This window comes from Hippichthys cyanospilos, chromosome 21 (assembly GCF_059441005.1).
Source record: "Hippichthys cyanospilos isolate Australia breed blue-spotted pipefish chromosome 21, RoL_Hcya_1.0, whole genome shotgun sequence".
Taxonomy (NCBI): Eukaryota; Metazoa; Chordata; class Actinopteri; order Syngnathiformes; family Syngnathidae; genus Hippichthys; species Hippichthys cyanospilos.
In genome coordinates, this window is record NC_142389.1 from 13,946,588 (window position 1) to 13,973,913 (window position 27,326).

General features: G+C 39.2%; 3 protein-coding genes across 7 annotated transcripts in view; 1 reads left to right on the top strand and 2 right to left on the bottom strand.

Annotated features, from left to right (window-relative positions):
• Positions 1-6,838: 6,838 nt before the first annotated feature.
• Positions 6,839-16,576, bottom strand: ppp1r10 (protein phosphatase 1, regulatory subunit 10). Its single transcript, XM_088405414.1, has 19 exons — positions 16,435-16,576; positions 16,093-16,268; positions 13,554-13,662; positions 13,388-13,474; positions 12,870-13,005; positions 12,720-12,771; positions 12,536-12,625; positions 12,326-12,454; positions 12,036-12,141; positions 11,819-11,922; positions 11,512-11,639; positions 10,952-11,108; positions 10,681-10,821; positions 10,357-10,603; positions 9,939-10,014; positions 9,641-9,856; positions 8,973-9,093; positions 8,373-8,720; positions 6,839-8,252 (listed from the first exon to the last, which is right to left on the bottom strand). The coding sequence occupies exons 3-19, from the start codon at positions 13,658-13,660 to the stop codon at positions 8,122-8,124; spliced, it is 2,376 nt and encodes a 791-aa protein (XP_088261540.1). The 5' UTR covers positions 13,661-13,662; positions 16,093-16,268; positions 16,435-16,576; the 3' UTR covers positions 6,839-8,121.
• Positions 16,577-18,102: 1,526 nt separating this feature from the next.
• On the top strand, positions 18,103-26,573 carry mrps18b (mitochondrial ribosomal protein S18B). Of its 2 annotated transcripts, none has more exons than XM_088404497.1 (7): positions 18,103-18,258; positions 22,765-22,888; positions 22,966-23,063; positions 23,148-23,216; positions 25,957-26,023; positions 26,116-26,175; positions 26,248-26,573. In XM_088404497.1, exons 1-7 carry the CDS (start codon positions 18,136-18,138, stop codon positions 26,451-26,453), a joined length of 747 nt encoding a protein of 248 aa, XP_088260623.1. In that variant the 5' UTR covers positions 18,103-18,135; the 3' UTR covers positions 26,454-26,573. The 2 variants fall into 2 exon arrangements, with proteins under 2 accessions (XP_088260623.1, XP_088260622.1); XM_088404496.1 differs by having other exon boundaries at positions 18,134-18,258; positions 22,732-22,888.
• The window catches only part of abcf1 (ATP binding cassette subfamily F member 1), a 40,776-nt gene continuing 40,007 nt past the window's right edge, over positions 26,558-27,326 (bottom strand). For 3 of the 4 annotated variants that reach the window (XM_088404494.1, XM_088404493.1, XM_088404495.1), the window contains one exon: positions 26,558-26,951. In XM_088404494.1, the coding sequence (XP_088260620.1) occupies positions 26,785-26,951 (167 nt within the window). In that variant the 3' untranslated portion in view covers positions 26,558-26,784. The remainder of the gene's footprint in view (positions 26,952-27,326) is intronic. The other variant, XR_015863947.1, reaches the window with a different exon arrangement.

Sequence of the window (27,326 nt, forward strand, 5' to 3'; positions counted from 1 at the left end):
GGTTCCCAGAGCCCAATTGTCAATCAATGTGCTTACTAGCGCGTTTGCACACGGCAGTTAGAGGAGAGACACAGGAGAGCCAAAAGCAAGCTTTTGGATCCTCTTGCCCTTTGTAATAAATTGACAAGTGAAAAACCAATACAGTACAGCGTCAATATTTTATTTCGAGATAACAGTAAAGCCCCTGAGCCATTCAGGATTCAGAGCACAATGCGCTGTAAAAACTATATATCCACACTGTAAAAAATCCGTGAAGCAGCGAACCCGTTGAAAGATTAACTGTGATACAGCTAGTGATTACTGTACACAAAAAGCTTTTTGGCTCCAACGCGTACAATAATTACAGGACGAGGATGAGGAGGTCAGTTAGCTCTTGCAGCTAACGAGCTGCAAATAGCTTGTGTTAACAAATACGGAAAGGTATTCTAGTTGACTCGTTTAGCACAAATTACCTGGTCCATTTAGTTAGATGTACAGGTCGAGGATCGAACGAACAAGGCCAAACAAGCACAAAAAAAAAAAAATCAAACATACAAACCTAGTGATCCACCTGATATGACCCCCTTTGCATATAAACTTGGGCAAAGAACGTCACGTTTTTTAATCATGAAAATGTCTTTAAAAAAAAGCTTAACAGGCTGCCCTTTCATGACAAAATAACCTTGTAAAACTAAAGCCAACCATGTTCACATATAACTAGCTGTATTTACAATGATTATTTATTGAATACTTACCTAAGAGGCCAGTCCAATGTCGCTTTACAGTAAGTCGCTTAAGTACTTACTACTTACCATCCATCCATTTTCTAGAGTTGCTTATCCTCACTCGGGTCACAGGCTTGCTGGTGCATTTTCCAGCTGAATGGGCAGTAAGCAGGGGACACGCTGAACTTGTTGCCAGCCAATCACAGGGCACAAAGGGACAAACAACCATTTACGCATCCAATAACTGTTGTATTGGACACTATTGTCCTTAGGGACAATAGTGTCCAATACACCAGTTAAAACGGAGAGGGTCATAAACTGAGATTCAAGTACGATTTTGATGTCTCCAGCCAGTTATTTTAGAATGGCAAGGTATGGATGTATATGCTCAGGTTAGAGAACACGGTTGCTCCATTCAGCATGTTTATTAAGTGTGGTCTTTAGGTATATATGTACACGCACAAACGGGCTAGAACATGGATTGTGAGCAACTTTGGCGATTTATGTCACGCGCTCAAGATTTGTCACGGACTAAGAAATAAAAAAACTTCTGTGAGCGCATTTACATTGTGCTGCGTTCATGGGATGCACACAATGTGGGGAATTTGAACTATGTAACTCAAAAGTCAACATCAACAAAAAGTATAAATAGTCAAACAATGTGGGTTTTCTAATACCTGTCTTGCATGTTTTTGGATTGTTGGAAGAAGCCGGAGTGCCCAGAGAGAACCCACGCAAGCTTGGGGAGAACATGCAAACTCCATACAGGAAGGCAAGGTGGTTTGAACTCAGGACTCCAAACTGTGTGGCAGACGTGTGAACCACTCTGCCATTGAGCTGCCCCTAATTCGCTGTATGGCGGGCTATCCAAAGCTATGTTAATTAGCTAATGCGTGTAAAACTCCAGGTAAAAACATCAAAATTGTATATGCATATTAAAAATTGGTATCAAAATAGTATAGTAAATGCTACTTATATATAATATACATGCATACAATTAAATGACATCATAAATAAAAATTATATAATGGATTTATGTACCTTTGAGTGATGCTTGTTATGGCCATATTCCCTAGTATAGTCTATAAATCATCTTCTTACTTCTTTCTTTAACATCACTAGTTCTCACTATCACGAGCACATCACTATCTTGGGGCTCATGGATAACCAATTCAAGTTTTAATCAAGCACAAAAATGCATAATAGATATAATATTGAAAACACTCTCACGCGAGATCAAATCTTTAGGCAGCCATCTTTATGACCCCGTGCACCGACCAATAGCAGACCAGCATCTTTGTTACTTCATCATGCTGACCAATAGTAGACCAGTACCTTAGGGAGTTGAAACGCCGACCAATAGCAGACCAGCATTAAAGTGACGCGTATAGTTGCAGCGGAGGCAGTTTGGCGCAAACAGAAAATAAGAGCAATTACCTAAAACGCCTCAAGAAGGACACAAAACAACACAACCAACCCCACAGGTCATGACAGTTGTTGATGTTAATTGTGAGGTGGGCTTAAAGAGGACACGACGTATTTCACATCTTAACATGAAAAAAATATAAGCCAGGGATATATATATAATATATATATATATATATATATATATATATATATATATATATATATATATATATATATATATATATATATATATATATATATATATATATATATATATATATATATATATATATATACTTACACTTTGGTTTTCACAGACACAAGTTCAATATTATTTATTGACTGTATAAGATGTTTTAAATTTGGGCTAAGATAGGAAGTTGAAAGTTGGTTTGTCAATGTTAAAAAGGCTACAGTTTTAGCTATATTTATACAATTTTATAGATAATATTATTTATGGTCGGCGTTGCAAGGGGGGGGGGGGGGGGGTGAACTGTTTTCTCTTTCTTAGAAGGGGCCAAGCAAAATGTGAGAAGTGAGAAGCACTGATCTAGAATGTGTATGCTTTCCCTCTATTGCAAAGACTGATTAAATATATGTCTATCCAGTGTTTTATTTAATTTGGGGGAATAAAAATAATGGTTAAAGGCGTCATGTGTAAAATGTATCAATATCTAGTGGTTAACAAAGGGGAATGCACTGATTTAGAATGCACAGAAGGTGGTGAAACATGTCGGCCTCCTAAATATTGGTTTCACCAACAAGTTGCACACTCTTGCCAGGATTTCCACCTGGGATTTCACAACCAAAAGGTAGTTACTGTTACACCACTAGAATTGTTTTGTTGTTTGTTTTGCAATGTTGTGCATTCAATAAGTTGTCATACTTATAAATTGTAAATTGTCATGGGGGACAGAGAGGGTCATTAACAATTTACTATAGTTCTATTATTTAGCAGGTTTGCAAATGAGGCTAGTTCAAGGGTCAGCAACCCAAAATGTTGAAAGAGCCATATTGGACCAAAAAAAACAAATAACAAATATGTCTGGAGCTGCAAAAAAATAAAAGCCTTGTAATGAAGGCAACACATGCTGTATGTATCTATAATCGCTATATTAGCCTACTATCAAAATGATTAACTACGAATACATAATGAGGCTTCATGATTAAATGTTTATTTTTCCTGCAGTGCATCCTGACACACCACATGACTACTCTGTTGTGCGATGCCGCCTCAAGTTTAACTAAATTACAATATTAATGAATTATGTTTCATTGCTTTGATTAAATTAAATAAAGCGGATTTTAGAAGATTTTTTCATGAGGATTCGAAAAAAAAAATGGAACGTGCATAAGGTGGCCCTTATCTGGGCAATAGAGTGCAATAAAACGTAGCCTGCATCTCTAAAAATAAAACATCAGCCACATACCTGCATAAACGCGCAGTCTGTTCAATATCGATCAAATCACTGGCAATTGAGTATGCTGGCGCTGAATCAATGTCCTTGATTTGTTGATCGGTGTTGCCTGCCATTTTAATCGTTCTCTCCTTCACTGTCTTGGCAGAGAGAGGCAATTCTTTTTTTTTTTGTATCATCAGGGTTTTGGTTATGTAGTCCTTAAATTGGTGTTCTGATATGTTGATGAATGACTCCATGTAGTCACCAACTGTAAACGGTTTGCCACGTTTTATTACCTCCCGGGTTGCAACGAAACTTGCAGCAGTCGTGGAGTTTGGAGATGCAATCCACTTCTTAAATATATTTTTGCGCTCCTCTAATTTCTGCAGAAGTAATGCAATCGCACTTTTTCTCTCATTGCCAACTGGGTACTCGGCTGTAAATGTAGAACGCCTTCCCTGAAAATGTCGTTCCACATTGCTATTTTTGTTGACAACTTCTCGCTACAGAGCAAACATTCAGGCAATCCTTTTGCATTAGCAACAAATGCAAATGATTCGGTTGAAGAAATGTTGAATCGTCTGTTCTCCTCAGTTATTTTTCTCTTTTTCCCTTTGGGATCCATTGGCTCATGGCCGCCGGTTTGTTTACAACGGCTACTTGCCTAGCATCCTGCCCTGCTAACAGAAACGTGTGTCTCAGGCTATGACGTAATTCTTCGTTGACAGAAATGTTGAAATGTAATATTTATTTTACACATTTTTACAGCATTGGAAAATGTTAAGAATGTTTTCCATTTTCAATCATTTTTGAAAAAGCTCCAGGGAGCCACTAGGACCTCGCTAAAGAGCCGCATGCGGCTCGAGAGCCGCAGGTTGCCAACCCCTGGGCTAGTTTCACACTCCAGGTACTCAATTCCGATTCTGAATTTTTTGTGATGTCGTTTGCATTTCAAATTAAATGTGACCAGTGTTTGGACATTAGAAGGCCACTAGAAGATCCACCATCTGGCTCTACTACCTATAAAGACCACGGGTGCCAAATGGCACCAAGGATTTTAGCTAACACCCTAAATCACCTGTGAACGGTAAACTGTGTTATGTAAATTGAACAAAAGAGAAGTTGCACACTCACTTTATCTTGTTAGGGGAGCATCAGACATGCAAATGTGGTCATTATGTAGGGTGGAAGAGCTTGCACAGACCCATCTCTTGAAAATTTCATTCAAGTGAAGAAAGGCTGACGTTGCTACACAATTTTATTGTGCTGAGAGAGCAACACACACGTTTTTCCGCTGATGGGGAGATTTATTGATAAAAATGGACCAAAAAAAAATCATAAAAATATATTCAGTATATGCGTCATCAGGGTGCAGTCAGTTTTTGTGAGTAAATACATTTCAACAGTCATTCACAATCCAGTCGACCAGGGTAGTGCGATGTGATGCAGTTCTTGACAAATGACCCCTACACATCAGAATTTGCAGCAAACATATCAGTTTTTGCTCATTCGCTGCGGGTGGACATGTCGTCAAATTGTGAGTGTTGCATGATATCTTTGAAGCGGGTTCAGGGCATTATTCAAATGCTCTGTGGGTTTCCCAGGTTTGCTGACCAACAGTCATTTAGTGATGGTACCCTGGTGACTCGGCGCAAGAGTCCACCCCCAGAAACAAAATGGAGGCTGCAAGAAGGCCCAAAACTCTTTACCTGGTGCTAAGTGGACAAATAAAAAAGTGAACAAAAAAAACTGAAAAATGCTCCACTTTTCCTTTTTTGCATTTTTCACCTTGTTGGAAAAGAAATATGAAAAAGGGAATAATATGAAACAGAATCTTACCTGAATACAGTAGAAGGTTGATGTCTTCTCCATCAGCGTCACTGATTTACTTAACTCAAGATCATTTCCAATGCCTGTTGAGCAGTGAGTCTTCTCTGCATTTTTGTTCTTTAGGGGCTTGCACACCACAGAATTCTTGAGAATTCCAAAAAGTAATGCAATCTCCATCCAACAGGCCATTTTGATTGGTCAATTTGCGAACAAGTCGTCTGCTTGCTACATGAACAACCCCCAATCTTGTTTTTATGTCTCTTACTGTGCAACAGTTAGTTTCAAGCAAGGGAAAACTGCATTTGTACAAACTTATGGAATGATAATGTGAATCATAATAGAATCATACAAAGGCAACCTTATCCAGATGCAAACATGACCTAAAACAAATGTCACTAAGAGATTTTTTTTTTTAATTGAATCTGCATCTGTGCTATTTATATTGTAGATGTTGATGTTGACACATTGTGATTGAAACCACAGTTGCTTGGGTGTGTGGATATGAAAGAGCCTTATTAGCTTCTGACACACCCATGCACATTTTTTGACTGTTTTTGTTTTGTGTTTTTCTACTCATGCTGTATTTTACTTCTTGTGTGTTTGACTGCATTTGTAACGAACTGTATGTTTTGTGTACAATAAACTAAACAATTGTTATTTTGAATGAAGTATTCAAAAGAGGGGTCTCTGCAAGCTCTTCAACCCCCATTCAAAAACGCATCTCAGAAACCCCACACAGGATGGTCCAAATAATGACCACATTTGCATGTGTGATGCTCCCCCCAGCAAGATAAAGTTGGTGTGCAACTTCTCTGCTGTTCAATTTACATAACAAAGTTAGCCATTCACAGGTGATTCAGGATGTGAGCTATATTCCTTGGTGCCATTTGGCACTCTGGTGGTCTTTATAGGTTGAAGTGCCAAATGGCACCTATTTGGTCTTTCTAGTGTTAAACAGCCCCAAACTGTCCCGCATGCACGTTGAGGACATTGTGACGTGACTGACATTGCTTAACATTTTTCCGGAGGTACCTGGGGATGTTGAAATGGCTGTCATAGCTTTTAAATTGAAGGAGTAAATTAAAGACAAGAAGTGTGAATTTTTTGTTTTGTTTTTTTGTCATGACATTTTGTGCAATGCAATCAAAGGCCCTCTTGCTTGCTCCCAAGCTTTTTTTACTGACACTTTGACCAGGAAGGGGGGTGAGGGAACAACTTTTAATTCTGCTCAACGTTGACCTCCATTGTCTGGATCCGGGCCTCTGGCCATTTGAAGATGTGCATTTTTCTTGGGCAAACAGGGACATGACACCAGCCCAATAGGAACCCGGTTTCCCCGTCACGTAATTTCAGCTGAACAAGCCTCATTATGATAATTAAAACTCAGCTAAAATCAGTCATGCAAAAACTGCCCCCCCCACACACACACACACACTCGCACAGTGACACAATTGACGAAATGACACAAATCATAATGTAAATGCAAGCCAGCCATGATCAATTTTGTGAATATTTTGTAGAATTTATTTTTAATAATCTTTTTTATGTACAAATGCATGTCTCCAATGTAACCTCGCCAATGCTAATACAGACTAAACTTTTGTAAAGCATACGATACAAAATGTTGCTTATTTACACTGATCCAAAAGTTGATGACATATTAGGTCACTCAGTTCATAAACATTCATACATGCGCTGTCAATAAACAGGTCACATTAGTTGTTTAAGCAGAACCCCTCATCCGCCCAAAAAAACAAATATAGTCCAAATTCCATAAACTGAGTGTTGGTCCAAAATTTTTTTTGTTTTTTTTTTTGCGGACAGCAGGTGGTGTGCTGCAGGTGCTGCATTTACCATTGTCCCACTAAATGTCATATAAGCTTTTTATTTCAGGACGTTTTCATCATCCATTTGTATTCAACGTGCATGTTCTTAGATTTACAAGTTGAACAACTTTTGAAACTGTAGTTTGTTGACCAATTGTCCTCAAGTACAAACAAATCATAAAACCATGATATTTTAACATTTATTAATGCAGTGTACAAAATAATTCAACTGAAAAATATGACCACGTGAGCATGTATCATAGACAGCCCAACAGTACATTCAATAAACTCGGCATAAAAAAGGGCACCTGTTTTTAACATTGTATCAAAATAAAACATGGAGGGAAAAAAGTCCCACAAGAGACATAGAGCTTAGTTTTCACAGAAAACACATCATAGCTGGTCCGCAAAATGCTTCATCATAATACTGACATTCAAACCCTTTTTTGAGGTTGAGATGGAGAGTTCAGAGGTCGTCATTATTTTCTCACAAAAAACGAGTTGGTCAGCCACAAAGCAGACAAACCATGGGAGGACACACAGGCTTTTCTTAAGCTTAACCAGCTGCTGTGAACAGAGAGAATGGGCTTACTTCCTTCACAATAAGGGACCATTCACCATTTAAATCCAATTATTCAAGCTCAGTCATAATCACTTGTGGTTAAATTCAATTTTGTTTCTTTTTGCCAAAGAATCAGGCATGAAGAAAACACTGCTGAAAGGCAAGTTGCATCAACTGCAGGGTAATTATGTATGTACCAAGTTTAAGAATGTTGCTTAGACAGTGACAGGCAGACATAGAACCATAAACTGTGAACATGTTATAAACAGTCCCTTTTGTGATCATTTCATAATTGGAGTCTGTCAGGTGGGAGAATCCCGCTAATGAAAAGGAATTGTAGACCACAGCAGAGGAGCCAGTCATGTCCTCTGCAACCATGAAGCTGCTACTGCTTAGTGTCCATGCTGATTGTTTGGAGGGAAAGGCGGTCCGTTTACACCAGGGTGATAAAAAGCACAGTTACTCTCGTACCTGCAATTTCCCTTCATCATGAAGTGGCGACAAACAGGTCGCATGGACATGTCTAGTGGAGGGGGATGAAAACAAAAAAAATTACTTTGACGAACAGAGTGGACATGCAGTATTTTAGAGGTATATATATATATATATATATATATATAAAAAAAAAAGGTGATCCACACACCATTCATATTGTGTCCTCCCCTTGGACCCGCTCGTCCTCGGCCACGGAAGCCTGGCTCTCCTCCTCGGCCCCTCCCTCCCCGGTGAAAATGGCCTCCTCGGTGGGGCCCGCCTCTCATGGAGTCGTCCCCCCAGTAGTTGCCATTATCACTGCGGCCCTGCCCCGGCGGCGGTCCCATCATGCGCGGGCCTCCACCAGCATTGAAAGGCGGCCCGTGATTGTGAGGTGGTGGGGGCGGGTGGTTGAAGCGGGGGCCACCCGGGGGAATGTTGGGTGGGAAGCCGCTGTTCATGGGCATCTGCATGTGCATGTTGTTCATTGGACTGTGAGCCAACAGACTCGGGTTGACTGGATGTAAAAAAACCAACACAGCATTTTCATTAACTTAGAAAATATTCCACTAAGAGAATTGGTTGATTTCAATTGACCAATGTTAAACACACATTTTGTTTTGTAATAGCAAACATGTGATTTGAAAATTCTAAACTTAACTGTGAGGTCAAATGAAATATTAAAATAAACCATTCAACAAACATGTTTGCTGTGGTCTTAGCCAGGGACAGTCATACAAAAACATATATAAGAACACGATGTGACTACCTGGTGTTGGTCCCTGGTTCTGATTCTGTGACTGCTGTAGGGAACCCAAAAGTTGTTTAATCTTATCTGAGAAGTCAGGCTGTTTGATGAGGTCTTCAGCAGACTGATTGCCAGTAGCACCCTAAAGATAGAAAGCTTTGATTAAACTGAAAAAAAAAAAAGTAGCAATTGTCACATGACGACAGATGAAAAGGGAACACTTTGTGAGATGATTGCACCTTGTAAAAATGGTGAAAACAAAATAAAACATCTAACATTAAACCCTGACTGTAAAAAGAAAAATAATTGATTTAACAAACTGAAATCTGCTACTCTAGTAAACCTGTTTCTGATGTGCAGTTAGTGTATAAATTGTTTTAACAGCGAATTCTGAAAACATTTTGATTAAATTTCAACTATTTTTTTATATAATTTCAATGATGCAATTGTGTGTTCTTACTTTGTGGTCCTCACAAGATGACTAATATATCTATCCATGCAACTACTGCCACCCTAAGTTTAATAAAAAAAAAAGTTTACATTTAATTGCATTTTATCATATGCAAAAAACAAACAAACAAAAAAAAGTGTATAGGCCAGCCAATGTCGCTTCAAATGCGTAAATCGAACAGATGACAAAGTTTTATTTCACTGTTGACAAATGCTCCCAGTCTACAATAGACATGTACCATGATAGATGTGAGCAGCTCCTGTACGTTGACAGCTGATGTGACAGAATTGTTGGCAGCGTTTGTGGTCTGGGGGCTGCGGGAATTGTTGTTAAGGTTGCCCATCAGATTGGCGAGGACAGGTGGCAGCTTGGAAACCTCGTTTTGGGCCACGGCGGAAACCTGCTGAGATGTGTCCATGGGCTCAGGGTAGCCATCATCTGTCATTGAAGAGTCCTAACAAAAATACATTGAATCAGTTTTTTAATATATAAAATCATGAAACAGATTAATTTTTATTTTTAGATTTTACACTAACCTCATCAAGGGGAATTAGTCGAGGCGGCATAGGTTCATAAGGTTCTGGGTCAGGTTCATGTGGACTGTCAGGCACACTTATAAATGGAAAAAAGACACCTTGTAACAAACTTGTATCAGAAACAATTCTTGGACCCAGATTCACCTCAGAGCGATTTGGTATTTGTGTGAGTCATAATCTCATCTCTCCGCACCACCATAAAGCAAAGACCCCTTAAGGACCATTTATACAAAAAAAAAGGTGCATCACAATAAATCCATAGGCTAAACTAGTCAGTACAAAAAAAAAGAGAAAACCATAAACTAAGGTAGTCAGAGCAAAACAATTAAAAGGTGAACTAAAAAATGAGCATCAATTTAAAGAAAAGGTGTTTAGTGCTACTAATACCACATAAATATAAACAAAAATACAGTCCTACCTCTCCTTACTGAGGAATATCTCCTGTAAGATGCCCATCTCACGGTCCCGCTGGGTGAGCTTTTCTGTGCTGTTGGACCCAGGAATGACCAAACTGCCAGGTAATGTCAGTGGCCTGGGGGGTGTCCATGGGACACGCTCCTCCATCGTGTCATGAGAAAGCCGTCGGGCCATCTCAAACGTCTGTCTATCCATCATCAATTCCCGTTTGGCGGCCTCACCAAAGTCCTTCACCTTATTCACGTTGACTGGGGGAGGGAATAACAACATTAGTTGATTTATATTCAAGGGAGTTTAACGCACTTAACTATTGTGTGTTTCATACCTCTTTCTGTCTCATCAAGGTCAAAATAAAAATAATGTTTGAGATTATCTTCTTGGGCCCAGTGAACGGTTTTCTTTTTCTTGCCTTTCTTTGTCAAGTCGTCTTCCCCACGAGGTTCTGAGAGCGCATTAGGCTTGTCTCCTGAAAAACATACAATGTTAGGCAAGTCAAAGTGATCTAATGAGCAGATACTGTCAAAAAAGGAATAGTATACTCTTCTCTTTTTATTCAAATTATCTAACATCATGGTCTCTACAAGCACCAGCCTCACCAGTGTCCATGGAGTCAGGGTCTTCCGTGGGAACAGGGGTCCCAGGGCGATCTGATTCCTGATTTTCATCTATAGTACTTGAAGAAACAGTCTCCGGAGATGTCGGTTTGGCAGAAGATGAGGAATATGGAGAAGGCTTACTCTCAAATGGATTTGTCTGAAGATAAGAATAAGCAGAAGCAAGATAAGAATACATGTTCATGTATTGCTTAACTAATAAAGTAGTTGATATACAGTATAACTGAATCATTTGTGATTCATATATCACAAATATTACTTAATTATAAAATTATCACTTAGTAATGGCAATCCTAGGTGAGCAATCTTCAAGTGGAAAAGGTTGAAAGCCAGTTTACCAACATTTAGGCAGTCACTTTTGGTTATAGCAACAACAACAAAAAACATCAAATATTGAAAAATATTGAGCCTATCCAATTTTCATTCATGTGTCTTAATAACAGATTTTTTTTCCTTAACTAAGTGTGACATTTGGCTTTTTTTCCCAGTTATTTTCAGTTAGTTTACAGATTTAACCATCCATTCGCTGTGAGAAAAGCTACCTTGCTTGAGGTTGGAGATACAGCCTTGGCATGAGAAGGTGAAACAGCTGCAGCCTTCTTTTTCTTGATCTTGATCCCAGGCACGGGAGCAGAATTAAGTGCATCTAAGAATCCTGTGCACTCCATAGCTGCACACATGAAGTGAAAGCCAAATCAAAAGATTTGGACATGAACACATTAAAAAGCATAGGCAAGTATGACTCAACAGTTGACAGATAATATTCTAAACCAAAGATGCTAATTTTGTTATCATCTGATCAATATTTGGATTACATACTTTTATTGTAGTTTGTAAATATACACTTACGTTGTGCTGGAATAATCTTGACTTTAATTTCTTTGGTAGAGTTGGATGGCGTGTTTAAAGGTTTGTATTTTTTTTCCAGTGGAGGGTTATCAAACGCACCCGAACTGTTCATTAAAAAAAAAAAAAAAAAAAGCTACTGTCACTGACCACAAGATGGCTGCAGAGAACACAATGTACATGGACAAAGCATTTTACACATTCTGGTAAATTTCAGTACCTTAATCTCTTGAGGACTGGAGGCTTGATGTTGTACTTGTCGCCCAGCTGTGGAGCAGTCTGGCTCTTCTTTGTGGGAGCAGGATGAGGAGTGTCCATCTCCAGACCTACAAAACCACTTTGATTTAAAAGTATTCGATGATGAGCTAATCATTAGATTCAAGAAGTCGCAAAGAGAATTGGGTAACATGCAGGACCTAGGTCCCCATGGACTAGTTTGACACTTTTAGGCTCTAAAGGGCTAAAAGTATTTCAACATTATGTGGTACATCTATTCTTCTAATGGCTTACCTATGGAACGAATTTTTGCATGACTAGGTGCATGAGCTTTAGCCTTGTCTTTCTTTTTCTCATCATCTCCACTCTTATCTTTGACCTCTCGGACTGGGACCTTGCTATCTTCTTTCTTCTTCTTCTTATCTGCACATTGAGCATAGGGCATGTTTAGGTTGATAGTTAAACAAGAGGCATTAATAAAACAGAAAAAGGAACTTTGTGTACCGGCAGGACTACTGGCATTGCTTGATACACTCTGGGAACGAATTGTTGCCATCCAACCATCGACAAGCACAGACGCCAACTTTCTCAGTTCTAAAATGTGAATGGGATATAGTGAGTTCAATCTCCCTGACACAACACATAGTGTATGCATGTGTATGTTATATAAAAAAGTCAGAAAACTGACCTTCAGTCTCTGCGCCTTTACACAGTTGCTTTACCAACTTAGCTGTGTTGTTCTGGAGCAAAAACAAGTCATTTAGAAACTTAGAAATGAGTTAATTTAAATGAATCTACAGGTAAACCATGCAAATGAGGTGATGGATGTGGTGCATACCTGTTTGAGATGGTCCACTTTGAGGGGTAATTTCTGCAAAGTGAGCAGAATAAGCTGCAGTAGAGGAGAATTGTTGGTGGTTTTGGAATATGTGAGCCATGAGTTTAGAAGTCTATAGCCACCAACTCTAATGAACCTAAAACGGCGAGAAAAGGGGTTTGTAATCCAGAAAAATGCATGCATAAAGGTTTCAGGTGGTCATTGATTGTAATTATTATAGTAAATGTATATATTAAATACTATGTGACCCTGTTAAAGTTTCAAATTCCATTCACCTCTGTAAAGACAATGGTGTGGTGCTGACATAATATGGACAAAGTCAAGATTATGTCTTTAATTTTGTTTTAGGTTTTTGTCTAAGAAAAATACATTTATAAAAAAGTTATGACGCACAGGAGTACTGTTCTTTTATGCACAAGTGGAACCTTGTGCAATTAGATTTTACACTGTTTACAAGAAAATAGTATCTAGTTTCTTTACACCAAATATTAATATGTATCCATAATCGCAAGACTTACCTGTTGAGGACATCATGTGATTTTGTATGAAGTAGGATGTTCAAGTACATACACCGACTGACCATTTTGGCAGATGCTTTCATCAGGCTGAGCATGAAAGATTCAAGTATTTTAAAACTCTTGTCTAAAGTTAAGTGGAGGCAAAATGTCAACCTTTAATTCTCACCTGAACATTTTTGGGACTCCCTCCAAGCTGCAGAGTCCCCCATCCTTGCCAAGTAGAAATTCCACTCCCTTCAAAATCTCTTTGGGGTCCACGGGCACCCCTTCCATCTCTGAAAAACAAACTCTAAGCAATTAATGCAGGCAACAGAATAAATGAGTATCTTAAAATAAAAAAACAAACAATGGCGCATTATTGCTACGTATACTGTCATTTTGCCACCAATGTAAGAGGTTGCTCAACCAAGCTGAATTCCATCCTTGCTGTGCAAATAGACCAACACTTCATTTGTAAAACACAAAACTTTAAAACCATTCCAGTCCATCACACAACTTAAGCCCAGATAGAACTCTCTCTGTTTGCCATTTCAGAGCTCTGTACACTTAACTGTACCACAAATGTAGCGCTTTCAGTCAGTGGCATCCAATACCACCAGCAAACCAACTGTCAGCTGTCACACTGGTCACCCAGTACACTAAAATTATAAAATGGCTCATCCACCTCCACCAAAATATTTTTCATAAAACATTTAATGCCTCACACCTGAGGTGTGTTTCATGCTACTGGCACAACCTTTCATTGCAGGTACATGCGCGGTACAGAGATGAATGTCTGAACAACAGAATGTTTGCTCTTTGGTCCTTCAAAGACATCTGTACTAGTATTTGATATTGTGATAAATATGCTAACATTCCGATATACACTACATTGATGCTAGATTTGTGCAGCAATCAGTCATAGCCAATTAAAAGCATTTATACATCACCTACTACTCAATTTGTCATTTGAAAAGCCTTAATTATTTAAAATACCTTTTTTCCATGTCATGTTCCATATTTACTGGTATGTTTATATTTCACATGTTAATAGTGCATGCATGTCAAATTCGTGCAAAACTGCAATTGAAGGAATATTTAAGAGGAAGTGCCACTCTTCCTTATGAGTTTTAAAACTGCATTAATTGCAAATGCTTGCCGTGTGTATTTTACTTTTTATTGGCTCATCTTGACTATCTACAACAATCAGTTCAACGTGGTTAATGCAATCCCACCTAGTACATTTGTATTTCTATATAGTTGCACAAGTATTAGAGAACACTGAAATCACTAAATACGATTTTATACTAATACCTTGCTCACTGTGTCTGTAGTAACCTATTGTCAAGTAGCCTAAATGTGGTACCTTATGATTAAGTCAAAACAGTAACTGGTGTGCTATTTGTTAAACATTTAAGTCAACATTGTTTCTAATTTTCACGATAGACAGGGTTGTGCACTTTCTGTTCATTTTCATATGGATTTGGATATGAACAAAACCTCCTGTTTTCATTGGAAAAGCAATGATGTGAGTAATCAGTTAGGTCTTACCCGTTTAAATGTTGTAGTAGTAGTTTTATATTGTCTCAACTCCACAACACAGCAAATAATTCACAGCCTGCAAGTGGCACAACTGTTACACATGTACACAAAATGTCAAGTGTCAAACAAGACCCTGCAACATTGTCCAATGAGAAGAATTATGGAGTACCGCTGGTACATTAACAGCAGAACTACATAAACGGCCCAAAAATATTTACCAATAGCTCAAGTTTTGTTAACTGTGGTATGTTTTTTTTAGACCCTGTGCTTCAAGTCTTCGTTATATAAAGGCAGCCAAAGCCCTACTGCAATTGAAAATTAGGAGTGGGAGGGGCAGTGGGCTCTTCCGCCAATGAGAACCCTCCTAACATCATACCCCTCCAACACCGCCCTGAATGGGTTAGCAATGGAACGCTCAACGAAACAAACGCCTGTTCTGACAAAAGCAGGAACAGCGGTTAGCCGACATGCTGAAAAAGATTGCTGCGTAACAGTAAACTCAATGTGGTTTTAAACGAATCCCATTTCTTTCCAAGAAAAAAGTGGTGAAACACAAGGCAATCGTCCATTATTCATGACAAATCCTAACGTGTTTCGGGAAGACCACCTCGTTTGAGTCATCCCGCAATCTTTATCCACAGATTGCCCAGTGCACGGTGCGGGGATTGTGGAAGTCCCTGTGCTATAATCGTCATCGTTAACTGTGCTTCATCAAACGTCCATCAATGCGCGGCCTAATGCAATCTTTATGTATAGATTGCGGGCTTCAGTTCCGAGGAGCAGTCTCTACAAAACCCCATCAGGGAAAAAGTCCGACTTCATTGTTATTTAGCCTATGAAAACACGGCAATCTTTATGATCAGATTGCTTATAGATATTACTATCGACTTCAAATTTTATTAGCCCACCTGTCTCACACACGAAAAGCCGGCGACATATGTCACCGTTCACAATCATGTGTGAGCTCATGCTAAACAAAAGGATAGGCTATGCTAAAGTGCGGAGGGTGCTAACCAACCGCCGCACGAAAGCTAATGCGACCATTTTGTACTTACAAGTCAACAATATGCATTGATATTTAAACTAAATGCCCTCGGCGTATTAGTCATAACACATTGTGCTTTTCGGGCACTTATTTCGTTTATACAAAAAACATTTATCGTCAACTTTGATGGCTTTAATACCTGCTTCAAAATTTCTAATGGGTGGGGCTTTGGTAGCTAAAAGCTAGCCTTTTCCTTCAAGAACAAACTGGAGGCAAAAATAGGAATCAGATGTCCATTACTTGAAGAAAAAATATCAATTTGAGTAGTTGGTCGAAATCCTCGACGGTCGAATCTTCAGGAAAACGATTTGAAACCTGAAAAGTACACAAGAAAAAAAACATCTTAGTTGACTCTCGAAAGGAAATACCGCCTAGTTAGCGTAATCAACTTCATGCGTTGGCTTGTGTGAAATGCTGGGGTGATTTTTTTCCCCCTTCAAAGACGACAAATGTACGCGAATGTTTTGACGTCTCGACTTACCTTTGACCAAATCCAGGAATGAGGTTGGAGAGGAGGGACTTAGCTTTTATACGGTGTGACGTTTTCTGCGTCACTGCATCGTTTTTCCATCCCCAGTATCGCCTCAAAATGGTGGACAAACGACCCTGAGCTGTCTTTCACAGGCATAATGGCGTACCACACAATTTTTCGACAATTACGTCGATATCCCATCGAATTACACGAGATAAAGTACGTGTTTGGGCACAGCATTGATAAGACTCCGTGACCGTGCAACAGTTTTTTTTTGCAATTTATTGGAAACCAAACGTTCGCAAACACGTACATTTTAGTTTTTATAAGTTCAAAATGGCGACTTCTTTGCACACTATATCCGCATGCAATGCGTGTATTCATAAACACTTCATTAACAGCCACAGTGAACGAAAACGCACGCACCCTGGTATTTCTTTACATATTTTTTTCAGTTTCTAAATATATTTAGCACTTTTCACTTTCTCGTCTGGTTGTTATGCTCTTTGAATTTTATCAGACACTTTTAAAATTCAAAGAGCATAACAACCAGAAGAGAAATTGAAAAGTATTAAATATATTTAGAAACCGAAAAAAATATAAAGAAATACCAGCTCAGTTGTGTGTGTGTGTGGTATTTTTTAATGTTATGATTTTATAGAGGCATATGATGTGATGTAGGAAGGAAGGGGAATGATAATCAGTGGATGCTGAACAGATTAAAGATAGCCTTTAAAATGTTAAAGTACCAGTATAACTAGAAGTTACTCAGAATGTGTAATGGATGTGCATGAGGATTCTCATGGTAGCTAATTAGTCCACTTGTATTTTAAGTTACAATAGATGCCATGCTGTATATTATTAGGTGGGAAATAAAACTGGGAGGCGATTTGTTTCAGATGACATGGAAAAGAAGGGGTAACTGACTACATTTTGATCTTAGTTTACAAGAAACAATTGTTTGTGTGTATGTGAGAGAGCATTAGATGCTAAAAGTAAGTATGTTGTTGAAGAAAAAGAAAATACAAAAATAATTCCAAGCAATTACTAGGAATTCTAACCACTTAAAAATACAAAAAGGAAATAAAAGCAAGGTAACACAATTCATAGGAGTTTGGATAAAATTGAAATAACAAGGAGGGATCATATTAAGGAAATTGTCGATAAAGATACAAAAATAAATACATGTAGAGTAAAGATGGAACAAGAGATGCGTGGCCGGATTGGAAACAAAAACAAAACAAAACAAAAACTACAACATACTAACCATAACCCCAAACCATTCTTATATTTGCAGGCTTATAGAAACAGCACCTAAAATACAGCAAAATAGTTTGGCATGATTCAAATGACAACTAAACCTATTGCCATGATGGGTGGAATGAAGACGCAAAAGATGATATGTAATGAAATTGAAGCAATTCAACATTGAATTGGGCATTCAATTGTAAACAAAAAAAAATGAAAGGGGGGTGGAATTTAGTGGAAGTATACAGAAAAGATATATGAAGCAAGAATTTGGAGAATGCAAGTACAACAAATAAAATGATTATTGGATTCCTGAGGATAACTGGATGAATGTATAGCAATAACGATTGTACGTCGTAGCGCAACCGTTTAGCAGCCCTAATGTCAATGCAGTAATCAAAACCAATCAGTAGATGGCAGTAATGTTCCGTTAAACGATTTAAAAAGCAGTTAAGGAAGTAGATGAATAATTATCATACCCTTTCACCTCGACTCGTGAGGAAAATGGCTGCCTCGTTCCAAAACGTCGTAAGGGCAGCATTCCGCATTCCGCCTTCAATGTTATATCCACTGCGACAATGCCAGGTAATATTTTATTATGCCTATGCTCTTTTACTGTATGTAGCTGGTATCTTGACAGTTTATCTTTTTTCTTTAAAAGACGTTAAATATGCAGCGAGAGTATTCGGTTGCCCGTCAGCGTAATTTGATCAATTATATAGTGTTTAAAAAATACATCAAAAATTGAGTAATAAGTGTTTGTTTCCATGATACTGTGACTTCTAAACCACAGTTTTTCAAACCGCAACATTCTGAATGAATGAAAACGATCCGCAAAATATCAGTATATTTTCTGTGCTTGTTTCCTCAAAATTAATTTTTGTCCATTCCTGCTACAGTCCCCGGACCCGAGTAAAATTAAGTAATCTTTATGCTCCGTTTAGTAATCCGTTTGCTCAGTTTAATAAAGTGTGCGCACGGTTTACTGTAACCGCTGTATTGAGGGGGAAATAAAATGCTGTATGCCACAGGTGTCGAACTCCAGTCCTCGAGGGCCAGTATCCTACATGTTTTCAAACCCTTTCCCTCAAAAACACCTGATTCGAATGATTGGGATTGTTTGGAAGCTCCTGCAGAGCTTGCTAATGAGCTAATCATTTGAATCAGGTGTGTTGGGCAAAGAAAACCAGAAAACATGCAGGATGCCGGCCCTTGAGGACTTGAGTTCGACACCTTTTTCCACAAAAATAGCATGCTGACAACTGCAATTTTTAAGCTAACTATAACCTATAGCTTTTATAGTTTAAAATAAGATGAAACAAAAAAACAGAACAAGATGCGTTGTCATTTCATATTCCAAAATAACATTTTTTATTTGTATATGAACATTATATTTTTTAACTGTTGCCCAAATGAAAACTATTGATATTTCTTAGTACATACATGAGAAACAAGATATGAATATGAACTTTTTCACGACATATATGATAAACAAGATATGAATATGAACTTTTCAAGTGTGCAGCTAAATTGATCAGGAACATTATCAGTCAGAATTGTTTATAACATTTTTTTATAACGTTTTGTACTGATTACTAACTACAGTATTTGCTTTATGTTCTGTATGAATATTTTTTTCTTGGTTAGCTCATTTTTTTCAATAGTTGATTCCTTAAGGGCAAAGCGAAACAATACTGTCCTCACTGAGACGAGTGTAAGCTTAGTCCGAGCTAGACAGCAAGCTAAACTCTCAAGTGATGATGCAAGACGTCCTCATAGCAGTTTGTAGCTTTGAATGCACATCTTGGCATCAGCATCAGCAGAGTGAAACTACAAATAAATAAGGGATCTAAAATCAGCCATGTTTTTCAATAGCACACATTCACAGCAGCTGCCAAAGAAAAAAGGAAATACTTCATATACGTCATTTTAGTTTTAAGACCTTAACATTTACCAAACAACATTATGCATACAGTGGTTGCCCCTGTATGAGTTCAATACGCATCTTGGTTAGCATGGAGTCGATCACGTTGTTCACTCTAAATGTCAAAGTCAAGTTTATTGTCAATTTCAAGACAACTCTGATTGTGGTTGTCCCAGCTGTGTGCATTTGAGGTAGTTGTTATAGTTCTAAGTGTAATCACTAGTGCAATAGAAGTATAATTATAAATAAATATGGCAGCAGCAAGTCTGTGCAAATTTTGCAAGTGCATGAGCAAAGTTTGAGTTTAGGGGGGGGGGGGGTCCAATGAACTAAACTTCATCTGCCAGCTAGGTGTTTCTTCTGGCTGGGGCTGAGTGTGGGAGGGAGGAGGGGAGAGAGAGTGAGTTCAGCAGTTTCACGGGTAGGAAGGGGGGAGAGTTCAGTCTCACGGCCGGGTGGATGAAGCTGTTCCTGAGTCTGGTGGTGCGGGAGCGGAGGCTCCTGTACCTCTTCCCAGAGGGCAGGAGGCTGAACAGACTGTGTGCAGGGTGGCTTGTATCGGTGACAATCTTAATGGCTTTGCGGCTGAGGTGGGTGGTGTACAGGTGTTGCAGGGAGGGGAGTGGAGCACCGATAATCTTCTCTGCTGTCCTCACGATGCATTGTAGAGCCTTCCTGTTATAGTCAGTGCAGCTCCCGCCCCACACGGTGATGCAGCTGGTGAGGATGCTTTCGGTGCTTCCTCTGTAGAATGTGGTCATGATGGGTGGCATGGGACTTGCCTGCTTCAGTTTGCACAGGAAGTAGAGTCGCTGCTGTGCTTTCTTGGCCAGAGATGCAGTGTTGGTGGTCCAGGAGAGGTCATCGCTGATGTGCACCCCCAGGAACCTGCTGCTGCTCACCCTCTCCACTGCAGCACTGTCTATGGTCATTGTTGGGTGTGGCCTCTCTGGAAGATGACGACCATCTCTTTGGTCTTGCTGATGTTTAGCAGGAGGTTGTTGTCTTTGCACCATCTGGTCAGAAGCTCCACGTCTTTCCTGTAGTGGGTCCCGTCGTCGTTGGAGATGAGACCCACCAGTGTTGTGTCGTCAGCAAACTTCACGAGGTGGTTGGAGCTGTGGGTTGCTGTGCAGTCGTGTGTCAATAGGGTGAAAAGGAGGGGGCTGAGCACACAGCCTTGTGGGGCCCCCGTGCTCAGGGTGATCCTGCCTGAGATGTTGTTGCCAACACCGCACCACCTGAGGCCTCTGGCTGAGGGAATCCAGCAGCCAGTTGCAGAGTGAGGTGCTGAGCCCCAGTTTGCAGGTGAGTTGTTGTGGTATTATGGTGTTGAATGCTGAGCTGAAGTTTATGAACAGCATTCTCACATATGAGTCTTTCTTGTCCAGGTGGGTGAGTACTGGGTGGAGGGCAGAGCAGATTGCGTCGTCTGTGGATCGCTTTACCCTGTAGGCGAACTGACGGGTCCAGGCTGGGGGGCAGGATGGATTTTATGTGTGACAGGACTAGTCATTCAAAGCACTTCATGATGATGGGTGTCCGTGCCACCGGACGATAGTCGAATGGAGAATCAAATGCAGAAGCAGCGTAAAACCAGAAGGAACTCTAAAGTAAATGACATTGTACTTCTTCAAGATGAACAGATGCCACGCAACAAATGGAAGCTAGCAAGAGTCACTGAAGTCTTCCCAGAACAAGATGGTATGGTCTAAAGTTACTAGTTTGCAACAGCACATATGATAGTAAAAGGATAAGCTACCACAGGTGCTGTGCATCTAGAAAGACCTATTCACAAAGTGGTTCTATCAAAGTAATTAGACTAAAACATTAAAGGAGTCTGATACTTACCTATTCAGGATTTGTTTTGAGAAGTTAGTCCTCAAAGGCCCAAACCTGCATGTTTTCAATTCTGCTCTCTGAAACACACCTGATTCAAATGATTAGGATCATTTACAAGCTCCCGCAAAGCTTGCTGATGAACTAATGATTTGAATCAGGTGTTTTAGAGAGCAGCATTGAAAACATGCAGGTTTGCGGCCCTCAAGGACTGGAGTTTGAGACCTACGCTATTAAGGAATGAACTATTGAAATAAATGGGCTAACCAAGAAAAATTACACAGAACATAAAGCAAATAGTAATCAATACAAAACAATGTATGCAAAATCCAAAGTAATTCACAAATACATATTACATTCATGCAAAGGAATAAAAATACTGTCTCTACTCGACTAAATATGTTACAAACATAAACTTACCTTTACCCGTACTAACTGTTTAGCTGCTCATTTGAAAAAGTTTTTATCGTTTTTATCATTTTAAAAGTTTTTATCATTATCATAAATGTACTGATAAATATCAATAGTTTTAATTTGGGCAACGGTTTAAAAATATAATATTAATTAATATATCAATAAAACAATATTTTTGAATGTGAAATGTGTTTCATCTTATACTTTAAAAGTGATATAGTTTATAGATAACTTAAAAAATAGCAGTTGTCAATGTGCTATTTTTGTGGAAAAAGGCATGCTCCTTACAAATCAGAACTTAAAAAAAATACACCATCTCCCTATGTTAATCTGTCTTGCAAAAATGAAAAATAGTATAATGATTATTTGAACTTGTATAGATTGAAGCAGAATTTTTTTAAGTAATTGAATCAAATCGTTTTGAATCAAAAATCGATTCTGAATCGAATCGGGTGACCCTAAAATCAGAATCGAATCGTGAGACAGCCAAAGATTGCCACCCCAAGTTTGCACTGCAGAGCTCACCTTTATTGCAACAATTTGTTCTCCAGTAACAGTTCATACTCATGAATGCATGCATCGGTCTTCATCGCCCTCTTTTAGCCACACCCAGGTATCATTACCGCAACAATATGAAAACAAATCTTACTGTTTGTAAACTTTGTCAAATTAACCACTTCACAAACCAAAGGTGTAAAAAAACACCAGCACTGAGTACTACTTGGTAATCAAACCATTATTGAGTTGCTATTGAAAAAAAAAAGACATTTGTGCCAATTCTCCTTTTCATGGTATATGTTCTTTATGTCATGTGATATTTAATGCATGTGCTTGCATGTCTATTAATACTTTTTTTTCATTCATTCCACGTTGCTTTACAGTGGGTATCTCTAAGAATGTGTCCTTTCCTTCAGCCATTTGCATCTCCACGCCACTCTTTCTGCCAAGCAGTGACACTCCTTGATGAGGCTGCAACCCAGGATATCAAGGGGGACTCTCACTACAAAGACAGGCCGTGGGATTATATGGAAAGTGAAGGTATCTTGTACACGTGATGTTTTTTTTTTTGCACAGACTTTTGCTTATTTTCCCCATACGTTAAATATCATTGGCAGAGTACATTGAGAGGTATGGAGCCAATCCAGTGTGGGCAGGTTACAGGAGGAACCACAAAGGAGGCATTCCCCCACAGAAGACTCGCAAGACCTGCATTGTAAAGTGTTTTTAGTTTTGTAAGAATGTTTCATTTTTAGAACTTAGCTGCCATATTAATCTTGCAAATGTTGGGATTCTTTAGAGAGGAGGCAAAATTTGTGGAAACCCGTGTCCTATATGTCGAGATTCAAATGTGATCATTCATCATCAGGTGGGTTGGTTGTTATTTGTTGTGATTGAATGAAATGCATAAGAATGCCACAAAATTGTATTATTGAGTCAAACTAAAAATGTAATTTTAGAGAGAAAAGAAGACAAGTCACAAGAATATCTGATGTCATCTATTATAAGCAATGTTATCTGGTAATTAGTGCAAGTATTCAGAGCGGTTTATTTTTTCTACAAGTGGGACCACGGTTTATGAGATTAATCTGTTCCACGGTTGGGATTGTAACGCTAATTCCCGTATGACAGTGTCTGGGTTATCTTTAAAAGTAGACTTAAGACAAGCCCTGCTGCTAAACAGCAAAATAGTAATTCAGACCAGCCAAGATTGACTTTTCTCCGCCCAGGCGAAGGGGAAAAAAGCTTTGCGCTGCGTTGCCAATACCATTCTTTGTCGCTCAAGCGTCCCTGCCTGCTTTTTATTCATTCAGCAAAGCATTGCACATTACGAGAAATAAAAAAAGAGCTAGCCGGACGCCACCAACAGCTGGGCCAAGGTCCCAGCTCACACTTTCCTGCGTCAACAGCTTTATCTAAGGACTGGGGCGAGATGAACTAAGACTGCATAGATGGATAGCAATGCACACTATTCTAGACAAGAAATAAGCACATAATAATAACAACCTAATATATGATTCCCTTCCCCATGTTAAATAGCAAATGAGTGTAAAACCCCAGGTAAAAACATAAAAATGTTATGTACATATTCAAAATTGGTATCAAAATAGTATTATGAGTGCTACTTATAATATACATGTATACAATTAATAAATACAAAATATAGAAAGGATTTACTTACCTTTGAGTGCTGTGTTAGGGCCATATTCCATAGTAAAGGTAGCCTAGCTTAGTCCTCTTTGTATTTCTTGATTATCTCCAGCTTTGTTTTCATTTAAATGATCTTCTTACTATTCTCTTTATCACTAGCAATCTTGGGACCCATGGCTGACCAATTCAAGTTTGAATTAAGCACTTAAAATGCAGTATAAATACGTTTTTCTTAGCACTCACAGGCTAACAAAGCTTTAACGTTCCGCCATTTTGGAAACGGTGACGGCGACCAATAGCAGACCAGCATCTTAGTGCTTCCGTGACACCAACCAATAGCAGACCAGTATCTAAGAGAGTCATGGCGCCAACCATTAGCAGACCAGCATTCTAGTGACGTAAGTGGTGAGGCGGGTGTAGACGTACGAGCGTGGAGCGACTCAGTCACGCAGGCACACTGACCGTCATGTTTGAGGAAGAGTTTTAGACATCAAGTAGACATCAATAAGGTGAAAAAAACGCAAGCCAGGGACGTCAAAAAGCGGGGGTCCACTGTATCTCATTCCAAACTGTATTGATCTGTCACTTTAAAATTCAACACATAATACCCCATCATGAAAATCTGTAAACATGTTTTGCCAGACATTGTTGGAGTTTATTAAAGATATACTAAGAAATCACAGCCTTTGCCATGACGCCCAAAATTGAGCTCAGGTGCATCCTTTTTCCACTGATCGTCCTTGTGTTTCTACAGCTTAATTGGAATCTACCTGCAGTAAATTAAGTTGATTGGACATGTGGAATGGCACAGACCTGTCCATATAAGGTTCCACATTTGACTTGTGAAAGACAGCACTAACACAAAGCATGAAATCAAAGGAGTTGTCTGTAGGCCTGTGAGGCAGGATCGTCTGGAGGCACAAATCTAGGGAAGGAGACAGAAAAAAATCTGCTGCTTTGAAGGGCCCAAAGACCACAGTGGCCTACATTATTTGAAAATGGAAGACATATGGAACCACCTGAAGTCTTCTGGAGCTGGCTGGCAGTCTAAACTGAGCGATCAGGGAAGAATGACCTTAAAAAAGTGATCAAGAACCCGCAGGTCTCTGTTAGAGCTCCAGCATTCCTTTGTGGAAAGAGGAGAGCCTTCCAAAAGTATAGCTATGTATGCAGCAATCCACCGATCAGCCCTCTACCACGTAGAGTGGCCAAATGACAGCCACTTCTTAGTAAAAGGAACTTGGCAGCCCATCTGGAATTTGCCAAAAGGCTGAATGACTCTCAGACCATGAGAAAGAAAATGAGACAAAGATTGAACTCTTTGGTGTAAATGTTAGTCATCATGCTTGAAGGAAACCAGGCAGCGCTCATCACCAGGACAATACTATCCCTACAGTGAAACATGGTGGTGGCAGCATTATGCTATGGCGATGTTTTTCAGCAGGCAGGAACTGGCATTCTACATAGGACAGAAGGAAAATTGTATGCATAAATAGCCTAGATGAAAACTTGATCCAGAGTGCTCTTGACCTCATACAGGGCAAAGGTTCATTTTCCAGCAGGACAACTACCCGAAGCACACAGCCAAGGTCTCAAAGGATTGGCTTCAGAACCACTCTGTGAAGGTTCTAGAGGCCCAGCCGGACCCAGACTTGAATCTGATTGAACATATCTGGAAAGACCTTTGCACTGACGTCTCATCCAACCTGATGGAGCTTGAGAATTACTGCAAAGTAGAATGGGCAGAACTGGCTAAATATACTTTAGGTGTGCTAAACTTGTGGCATCATTCAAAAAGGTGGATCCATCCATTTTCATAATGGGTTATTGTCTAGAATTTTGAAGTAAAAGATTATTTTAATACAGTTTGGAATTAGGCTGCATTGTAGTTATTGGATTTCAGGTTAGCTGTTTATCACATTGTTCATAAATGGTGAACAATGTTATTTATTTGCCAGAATGTGAAGCTGTTGGAGCAGTTCATCAGTGCACACACTGGTTTGGTTTATGATCCCACTCGAACTGGTAAGGCGTAATGCACAGGGGCATGCAATTGATCATATGTATGTACTTATGAATAAAGGTCCATAATTGTCTCACTGCTCATTTTTTTTCAGGTGTGTGTATGAAACAGCAGAAGAATCTGACTACAGCAATCAACACAGCAAGGGATCATGGTATTTAATGCTCAGACACTAAGTGTTTGAATTGCAGCTCTAAATTGAACAGATCACATTTTGTCATTCCAGGTCTCCTTCCCTTTCAGATTCCCTATGTGGATTTTGCAGGCAAAGATTACTCCAACTGTCATGATGCTGTGGGTTTCACACCACCTGCCCCCACTGTAACATCTGGCAATGATTGGTATAATTGGTACAGTGCATTCATACCGGATGAGATCGAAGTTGCTAAAGTCAGGAAAACTTATAAGGCTTATCTAAAGCTGGGTGTATGAAGACGCCATTTCTCCATGCTCAGTTTTCATTTTGTATATAATCAATTATACCAGCATTTGCATCTACAACATTGTATCATGGATGTGAATATAAAACAATAAAATACAATGGTGGAAAAAGTGATGTTTTATTTTCTTAACCAACATAGCTTGATTTGAAGTATTATCTACTATATTTGTAAGCATTAGAAGGCAAGATTTACACCCCATAATCTGGCCATCATACACAATGAAATCCAGAAAAAAGGTAAGAAACCAGTCCAGAAGGATTTTGGGGTGGCCTATAAGGGATGGCGTTGCAACATGTTCCTCCCACACCTACTTTGGGGAATCATGGGTTAACCTTGTTGACCATGGTTTCACCGAGGGACTCCAGAACTTCCCGCTTATAATCGTCAAAATCGCCGTCAATCTGGTTGACGGAGCAATCCTCCACCACCCAAAGCTGGCACTGAGTCTCGGTGATGAGACGGGCGTCGTGACTCACAATGATGACGGCTGGGGAGGAGAAGGACACGCTGATGGTTATGAGGAAGCAATTGATGCATTTATCTTTTTATGCTACAGTAATACCGCAGTATCGTAGTACCCTGTATGAGAGTGTATCATTTATCTCACCATTGTTTCATTAGCACTGAACATGACCACTTGAGTGAAGGAGAAAAAACTAGAGTGGAATTGGCCAACAGGTATAATTAAGTATTCACATTCTCTATTAGAGGAAAAAGTAACGTGTAGAAAAAAAAAAACATATTGTAAAATAACTCTTAAATAATTGCTGTATATAAGGCTGGGCGGATTTTTTTGTTTGCCAGAGTTCCAAGTGTTTAGTGTTTACATAGCTGCGCGTACAGTTTAATTGTCACGTGATTG

Bases quoted from the DNA above. Each gene is read 5' to 3' on its own strand.
- ppp1r10 (XM_088405414.1), bottom strand. From the start codon at position 13,660: ATGGAAGGGGTGCCCGTGGACCCCAAAGAGATTTTGAAGGGAGTGGAA. The intron at 12,772-12,869 runs GTATGCACCACA...TTTTTGCTCCAG, and splicing joins AAGTGGACCATCTCAAACAG to AACAACACAGCTAAGTTGGT. The intron at 10,604-10,680 runs GTATGAAACACA...TCCCTCCCCCAG, and splicing joins CCTTGATGAGACAGAAAGAG to TCAACGTGAATAAGGTGAAG.
- mrps18b (XM_088404496.1), top strand. From the start codon at position 18,136: ATGAATAATTATCATACCCTTTCACCTCGACTCGTGAGGAAAATGGCT. The intron at 26,024-26,115 runs GTAAGGCGTAAT...ATTTTTTTTCAG, and splicing joins TTATGATCCCACTCGAACTG to GTGTGTGTATGAAACAGCAG. The intron at 26,176-26,247 runs GTATTTAATGCT...TTGTCATTCCAG, and splicing joins CAACACAGCAAGGGATCATG to GTCTCCTTCCCTTTCAGATT.